Source organism: Lissotriton vulgaris, chromosome 12 (assembly GCF_964263255.1).
Source record: "Lissotriton vulgaris chromosome 12, aLisVul1.2, whole genome shotgun sequence".
Classification (NCBI taxonomy): domain Eukaryota; kingdom Metazoa; phylum Chordata; class Amphibia; order Caudata; family Salamandridae; genus Lissotriton; species Lissotriton vulgaris.
In genome coordinates, this window is record NC_141700.1 from 708,016,178 (window position 1) to 708,024,593 (window position 8,416).

Genomic DNA, 8,416 nt, shown 5'->3' on the forward strand with positions numbered 1-8,416 from the left:
CGGAGCTCACTCATCATTGTACCCAGCTCCCACTGCATCTGGGCTGTCCTCTTACTTAGATCTGATCTTATCTGGTACGTAAAATCCTCATGTCTTAAGGAACCCTCTTTTAACGCCTTCCCCAATACCAACTCTTTCAAAGTGCAATTCAAAAAGGTGATCAAAATTTTTCTTGGAGTTTTCCTCTCAGGGTTTAACCTAAAGGGGTCTCAATGTGCCCTCTGAAATCGTACTCTCCAATTCAATATCCAATCTATCAGGCAAAATTTCTCTTAAAAGGGTACAAATAAAGGTCTTACCTCTCCTTTCTCAGCCCCCTCTGAGATTTTTAAAAACCTCAGGTGATTAAGACGAGATTTTGTTTCTAATCTTTCTAAATCTTCTCATAATGTTCTGTTCTGCTTCCTTAACCATCCAATATCTTTTGAGTTTTCTGAAACAGTTGCTGACAGTGATTTAACCTCTCCTTCCAAAGTACAGGTACGTTGCACGATGTCGTCAAATTTTTCCTCTAGAGCTTCACATTTATCATGAATCCCCTTTTGATTGAACTCCGATATCTCAAATTAGTTAGTAGTTAGTAAGTTAGGAAACAATCTTTCCATAGATTTTTCTTCACCTCCACCTCTTCGGTCCGTCAAGCCCTCTTCACGATCCCCCCTGTTTCGAACTATCCATCCCTCCATGAAGAGGTTCTGATCCTATATGAACCATGATGGGGGCTAGGGCTAGGACCCAAACAGAGCTAGAATTAGAGCTGGCATCGAGGCTCGGCCATATACTGAAACCAGAGCTGTGCTGACTAGTTGGCACCTTGGCATTATCAAGCTTCTGCCCATCATCGTTAGAGGTCAATCCAGCTAAAGCAAAAAATCTATTTTTCACAGGGAGAGGAGCTAGAACCATATGCATTGGGGCTTTCTTCCCCTTAAATTGTGAGCTTGCAACATGCTCCATAATTTTGAATTATGACTTCAAAGAGGGAGGCGGTTTAGTTGGGGCACGCACCACCTTCTGCACACATTGCCGAAGTTTTCCAATACCCTTTGAGACTTTCTTTTTAGGTGAAACTGGAGTGACAACAGTAGCCTCCCCAGAAAACTGATCCCGGGTCACCCCTCCTTTCCCGCCTTTACCTTTTTTTCTCCCGTCCGGGAGTGATCTTAACTGGTACTGGCTCCTCACTTGGGCCTTTGGCGCTAATGGCGTAGTGTCTGTAACTTTCTCTGATGGTCCTTGCCCTTGCCCCAGACCCTGCTCGCCTGAGGGGGTTGTTAAAGGGGATTTAGTTCCGTCACCAATATTTTTTCCACTAGCGTGGGGAACAGGGATACCGCTCCCCCTACGTCCAAAATCTTGGTCAGATTCAGCAGCACTAGAGGGCAACTCTTCCATTGACCTCCTCACTCTCGAGTCCCCCGTGCCTGTATAGTCTCTCCCCCCTACTCCCAACCTGTCACCATTGTGAGGGCGCACTTGGTAAGTTTTGTAAAAAAAGAATAGACTTAGCTTAGTCTCTTCTGCATCCGCTTCTTCTACAAAACCTCTGCCAATACTTCAGCATCTTTCCCCTGAAGCAACTCGCATTGAGGTTCCTCTATCGACCCGGAAGCCGATCGCCAGAAACTTAGGATAAAAAATAGACTCTGACATAGTCTTTGTTCTGTTCCACATCTGAAAATGTACTCCTTCGGGACCATAAACCCTACTATCGGTCTCCAAGGTCTTAACATCTGAAGATCTTCTACAAGAAACTAGACATGAAAGAGTTGCTAGTTTCTGAGTAATTTTTTTAATGTCTAAATACTTATTTAGAGGTCACTCCTGAAACAAACTTACAACTATATTCACATTGCACAAAACTGTATATCTTGCCCTGGGAGGTCTCCTGAATCTAATACTTAGGCTTTCCTGTTTTCAGTTTCTATGTTTGGTAAATTCTGGTGGTGTTTTTTCAGTGTTTTCAAGTGATTTCAATACATTAAAAATACAGTGGTTATCAGTGATTACACATTTTCATGCCATTAAAAACAATAGAAACAAAGGGGCATATTATCAAGCCTGTGCGCTAAAATTATCGCCGCTTTATCGGCCGAAAACGGCCGATAAAGCGGCGATAATGGGCTTGATAATATGCTCTGTGGAATTCCAATCGAAGCCCATGTTAGATGTCTTCACATCTAACATGTGCTTCAATTGGAATTCCGTAGAGCATATTATCAAGCCCATTATCGCCGCTTTATCGGCCGTTTTCGGCCGATAAAGCGGCGATAATTTTAGCGCACAGGCTTGATAATATGCCCCAGTGTTTTTCCAGTGTTTATGCAACGTTTTGCTTTTATATTGTTTGCTTTCTGCACTGATAGCACATGGTATATAGCCACTGTACGTATAGTGTATATGAGATCCAAATAGATTTTTTCAAATTAAACTTAGTGAAGTACACCATACATTACTTATTCAGTGAGGCTTGGTCATGTGTGCTCGCTCTTTCCTTCCTATGTAAATTTCTGTGAAAAGCCCCTCTCAACATTGCCGCTTGAGAATTGCAACACCAAAACAGCCAGTACACAATTTGTTAGCCCTGGCCACTAACATAGCTTTCCATGCCAATACTGGTGCACTTGAAGATTGCGATTCTCAAGGCAGGGTCTGCAACAATTGCATTGAGCTGGGTGCTTATGCCCTCAGAGTTATTGAAGCGGTCAAAAATAAAGCAGCACTTTTGAAACTACAGAGGAAATTCCTCTTTAAGGAAGGGATCTAGAATTTCTTTTGTCCACTACAGCAGTTATGTTTTCTGGTAAAAGTCGAAGAATGTAGTAGAGTGTACTTTTTTCACATCACTATTAATATACGACCAAAGATCCTTACATGTCTTGCCTTTGGCATCATCACTCAGCAGAAATTCTGTAAATGGTTGCCACATGGATAATATAGCATTCATAGGCCCTTGGACTGAGAAACATCAGCTAAGGTACAAAGTTGGGATGAATCTTTCTATGATGCCACACAAAGCTTGAAATGATACATATTTGCATTTTACTTCCTGTGCATAAGAAAACAGTGCACCAGAATGGACTGAAAAGTCAATAGCATTCCTCATTAACTCTGAAGATTGCAAAGATGCTTTCAGTATACCATCTATCAAGTGACAAGGATCTCTTACAGGGAAGCACTTCAGTTCAGGTATCAATTTTGACAGGTCATCACACTTATGGGCCGATTCGAATCCTGGAAAAACACTGTACAAATCGTGGTATGGAGCGTTTTCCCCATACAACTCGTACTTGTAAGGAGGCCCCTACAACCTAGGAAGTACGATCTGTACAAATAGACACACTCCATACAAATTGTAAAAAAGACCATACAACTCGTATATACAAGCAATTCCGATTCGGATTGCTCTGTACGCGACGTTCCCATGTATTCCCGGCAGCAGTTTGCAACCCGGCAAGTATGATTCGTACAAACGGCACTCCGTACGGCTCTTTTTTTACAAGAGTCAAAAAGTGCAGGAAAAACCTTGTACGCCCCGAAAACAGTATGAGACAGACCCCCCCATGTACGCGTCGTACACTCCATGAATACAGGGGACGGTGCGTATGTACTGTGCGGATGTACGGATGGCATGGAAAGTGGGGTAAGGTGTGTACATACGCGATGAAGGGGTACTGGTCGTGTACGCACCGTACAAGCACTGTACCCCGAAATCACCTGTATACGCACCGTACACCAAAATTGCGTATGTACGCACCATACCCCAAAATCGCGTATGTACGCACCGTACCCCAAAATCGCCTGTGTACGCACCGTAACCCAAAATCGCGTATGTACGGTGCGTACATGCGTGATGTTGGGGTACGCACAATACACACGCCTCGCTTGTGGTAGGACCCCTGTACGCCTCATACCCCTATACGATCCGTACCCCGGTATGAGTCGTACCCCTCGAACGAGTCATACCAGGGTACGAGGCGTATAGGGGTTCGCTTCGTTGCCCGGTACAAGTCATTCCCTGTATACAGGCCATTTTCCATACAAATCCTATGCTGACAACCCGGTACGAATCGTACTTGACGGGTTGGACAGCCTTTTTACACATTGTATGGTCTTTTTTACAAGTCTGTGTCGTACAGCTTTTCCCGATCCGATTTGTAAGGATCGGGCCGGTCTGTATGTATTTTTCCCGTACGAATCTTAATACACGGGTTGGAAGGGACTTGTACAATTTGTATGGAAAAAAATACAAATCCTATTTGTATGGAAAATAAAAATCCAGGATCAGAATCGGGCCCAAAATGTTCATATACATAGCAGGAATTACTGCAAATACGAACAATATCACTCCAATCTTTGTTGAACTTGGAAAGAACCTTTTTTGCAGAGTATTCTAAGTGACACTGCATTCCATGTTTTCCAAAAGTCTGGTGCACGTTTTCACCACAATTCGAGATGCTTGGTGATAGTGCTCTTTTCACATATACTTGTCATTTCACCCTGCATTGAATGTTTAGAGCAGGGGTCTCCAAACCGGTCCTGGTGTATCCGCTTCGGATATGTATCAATCTCCTCATTGAGCACCACATTAAAATCGCCCCCAATACCAAGAGGCCCAGGGGGAGGGGGAGAAAAAACGGCACCGGAAAATGTAGGATTGAAGGTCAGGTGGTACGTATATAGACAAAAAAGTAACCGTCCTTTTGCCTAGCTGACCCGAGACACCAACATACCTGCCTCTCTGATCCGACCGTGTGGCCCGGATTGCCAAGGGGAAGGAGTTCTTCGTTAAAATGACGACTCCTCTAGACCCCGTTGTAAATCCAGCATGTGCCACCAGTTTATACCCTCCTTTGTGGAGGGCCATGCAACGATTGCCAATCAGATGCTTCTCCTGCAACAGCACAACATCTGGGGAGAGCCTTCTAACCAACAGATTTACCATCCCTCTCCTAATCCTGTCACCCAGGCCATTCACATTCCAGCTCAGCACCTTTATCCCTGATTCCTGACTACCATGTGACATTTACCCTACACCAATAACGTCTAGCTGCAACATTATAACCTGATGGAAACAAAAGGAAAGAAATGAAAAATACAAAATAAAACCCAACAATGCCATTATCGCTACATAGGATATGATCACAAAACTAAACAACAACTGAGCCCATCCCAATGTCCCCCCTTCCCTGCACCCCTGCATATGGCAAACGCCCATCCCCAAATCGCAGTGTGCCTGTCGCCCAATATCTCTCCTGATCAGTGAACTAAAAGTAGTAACGGGGTGGTAACCATAGCTCTGCCCCTCCCCCCGCCTCCAAGGTAGCATAAATTGCCCTGAATTTGTACATTTTCTGAATTATTTCTATTCAGAGCGCCAGAAATGGCCGTTTGCTCCCCTCAACATTTAAGTCTCACCACCCGCGTCAGTGGACCCTTAGTCACAGTCTTACTGTTCAAGTCCCTCTTCACCAGTTTTGGATTCATGTTCCGCTGCCCCAACCACGGGCCTACTATCGATCCAGTACGCTACCACTTCTGGATTATTGAAGAACCAGGCCTTTCCTTCCCCTTCCACACGCAGACGAGCCGGATACATCATCGCATACTACAGCCCTTTATCCCTTAGCTTCCTCTTCACTGGAAGGAAACTTTGTCTTAATTTCTGGACAGTCTGGCTGAAGTCCAAGAAGAAGGAGAGCGTCGCGTTCCCATACCACAGTTGAGTCCCTGCTCTCGCCGCCTGCAGGATTGCGTCTCGGTCACGAAAATTAAGCACTCTGGCGATCATTGGGCGAGGGGGCGCCCCGGGTCTGGGTCTCCCCCCGGCACTCTGTGGGCCCGTTCTATTGTAAAAAAGTTGCTAAGACCCTTTGGTTTGAGATGGTTTAGGACAATGTCGTCTACAAATAGATCCGGCGCCTGACCCTCCGACCTCTCGGGCACTCCGAGAATGCGCATGTTGTTGCGTCTGGCTCTCCCCTCATATTCATCCAGCTTCCGATCTGTGGCTTCCCAAGAGGTTTTGAGGGCGCACACCTCCTGCTGCGGTTCCGCTACATCATCCATCAAGCTCGCCATCTTGATATCTAGCGACTTCACCTTCTCGTTGGCCTTTGTAAGATTCGCGCGTATCAGGTTCACCTCTATAGTGACAGTATACAATTTATTGTCCAAGGACTCCATCTTCCCGCCAAGTGAAGACTGAACTCCATTTATCACCGCCATGACGTCTGTCAACGTTGGCTCGGTTAAAGCTCCCTGCGCATCATCCCCCAACAACTGGGCCTTCCTGAGTTCCACCGGTGATCCCTTGGGCATCGGGTAGCGATCCAGTTTGTTAGATTGCACATGTTTCGCCCCCTTCGAGGACCTAGACATTGGTTTGTCGGAGTCAGACCATCGCCATCGCCTCACTTTAACTCTCGTGTGGAGAGGCGCTAGGATCAACCGGGCACTCCACTGCTGAGGTCAGCAATAATCCACCGGCAGAGAGCACGCAATGAAGTTCTCCGCTGTTACCTCTCTTTGTGGCCATCTCCCCTTGCGCAAACCGCACACCAAGCCGCTCTCTGATCAAAGCAGCAGGAGTCCGTTGTAGGAGTAATTGTATCACACTCCACCATATACGACCGTGGTCAATGCAGCTGGTGACGCTGCACCCAACCCCCAGTGGGTCGTGTCCCCCAGGCTGAGCCCAATGCCGCCACCAACGAAACTTCTTACTTCCACCTGGAGCTGCTGTACGTCTGATCCACGCTTTACTACCACTGAAATCCGGTTACCTGCCAAATCTAGCTGCAGGGCCGAGACTTCAACTCCAAGTGTCGCAGAATCCGAGTTCCGCTCCAGGCAACCCTTGAAGCAAGCCTCAGCCTCCCTCCTGGCCTCAGTCACCCGCAGCCGTTGTTCAGCCACTCACTGTTAAATGGTGGATAGTACCAAAGCACTGTGCTGAGTGTGATGAGTCATCTCCTACCAAAGCTGGTCAACATCCACCAGCCTCTGACGCAGATTGTATAGCTGTGCGACCATGGACTCGAGATAAGCCACCCAGGCTTCCAGTTTCTTTGCGGCGGTTGCAGAAGCAATGCTATCTGCAGGCAAGCACCCCTGGACTCATTCAAGGCCTGCACGTGTCTCTGGATGCAAACGTTCTCAACTGAAACCTGCAGCACCGGCCTGTGCTATAGCTGTGCGTATGTTTGCAGATCCTAATTCCGCCTCAACGTCCAATTCCACCATCCACACACCGGTCAGGCTGTTCGCCCAGATCACCAACGACGCCCCTCTACTCAGGCTCTCCCAGACGTCCCAGCCAGATCTCAGCACATCTTCTCTTTCGGCCTATGCGCCACATTCAGTCTTCATGGCGGGGCCCCCATGATCGAGGGACACACTCCTCGGCCCCCACTGCAATTTTATGGTCCAAGAGTCCCTGGCCACTCGACCTGTCCACCGCCCCCCGGATGTCCCACCACAGTCCGCCGTCCGCCACCACCGACTCACCGCCTATTACTGCCACTCTTCCCCACTGGCTGCTCCGTGGCAGTACTTCTGATCGCTGTCCCCGTCAGGGTCATCAGCAAGTGCCTCTTGCACCTCGTCTGGCAGAACCAGTCGGCATCTGGGCCGCCAGCGGGACAATGTAAGCTCCGGCCACTCGCGGGCCTTACCGGCGACTTCCGGTTGCCGGCCCCGCTGTTGTTGCACTACGGCCGGGGTCACAAACAACTCAAGACCCCGACTTGGCAGCTCGCAGGCCCCAAACTGGAAGGCGACGTTACTCCGAATATGCGCACCGGAGCGATACGCGGGACACAGCGTCCGGTGCCGCTTTCCCTCTGCTGCCGAATGCACAACACAGGGCACAGGATTACTATCAGGATAGTTCCGGAGGCGGCTGGGGTCTCGGGAGCTAAGAGCTCACGCGGCCATCTTGGTCTCGCACGTGGCTCCTCCCTATTAGGAAAGATTGTTATGAAACCAGCCATTTTAACTATCAGTAAAAGAATCAAACACAGCTAAAATATCAAATATGATTTTGATATTTCCTGATTCTCTACAGTTTATAAAATAATTAAACAAAACCTAAAACATGCTTCTAAATCCTGCATCTTTAGACCAAAGACAACAAAACTGAAAAAAAGCAAAAGGAAGAAAACAATATTTTAGTGATATCCCTAATCAACAAAACCAAGCAGAATAATATTAGCCCAGTCTTTCTTACTGCTAGCTTATATAACAAAGTTGCATTGTATTGGCCCCTTCAGGAAGAAAAAAAATGACTCTTTCATTCTCGTTTTCCTTTCTTTGAATGGCATTTAGTTTGTCGTTGTGCAGGTGTTTTTTCAGTGTTTATATGTTTTCACTGGTGAGGGCTATTAACATTTCAGTGGGATTTTATCAGTTATTT

At 47.0% G+C, this 8,416-nt stretch overlaps 1 protein-coding gene across 1 annotated transcript in view; it reads right to left on the reverse strand.

Annotated features, from left to right (window-relative positions):
• The window catches only part of LOC147678058 (extracellular calcium-sensing receptor-like), a 48,543-nt gene extending 42,944 nt beyond the window's left edge, over positions 1 to 5,599 (reverse strand). The window contains exon 1 of the mRNA XM_086945610.1: positions 5,454 to 5,599. Coding sequence (XP_086801736.1) covers positions 5,454 to 5,599 — 146 coding nt within the window. The remainder of the gene's footprint in view (positions 1 to 5,453) is intronic.
• Positions 5,600 to 8,416: the final 2,817 nt, after the last annotated feature.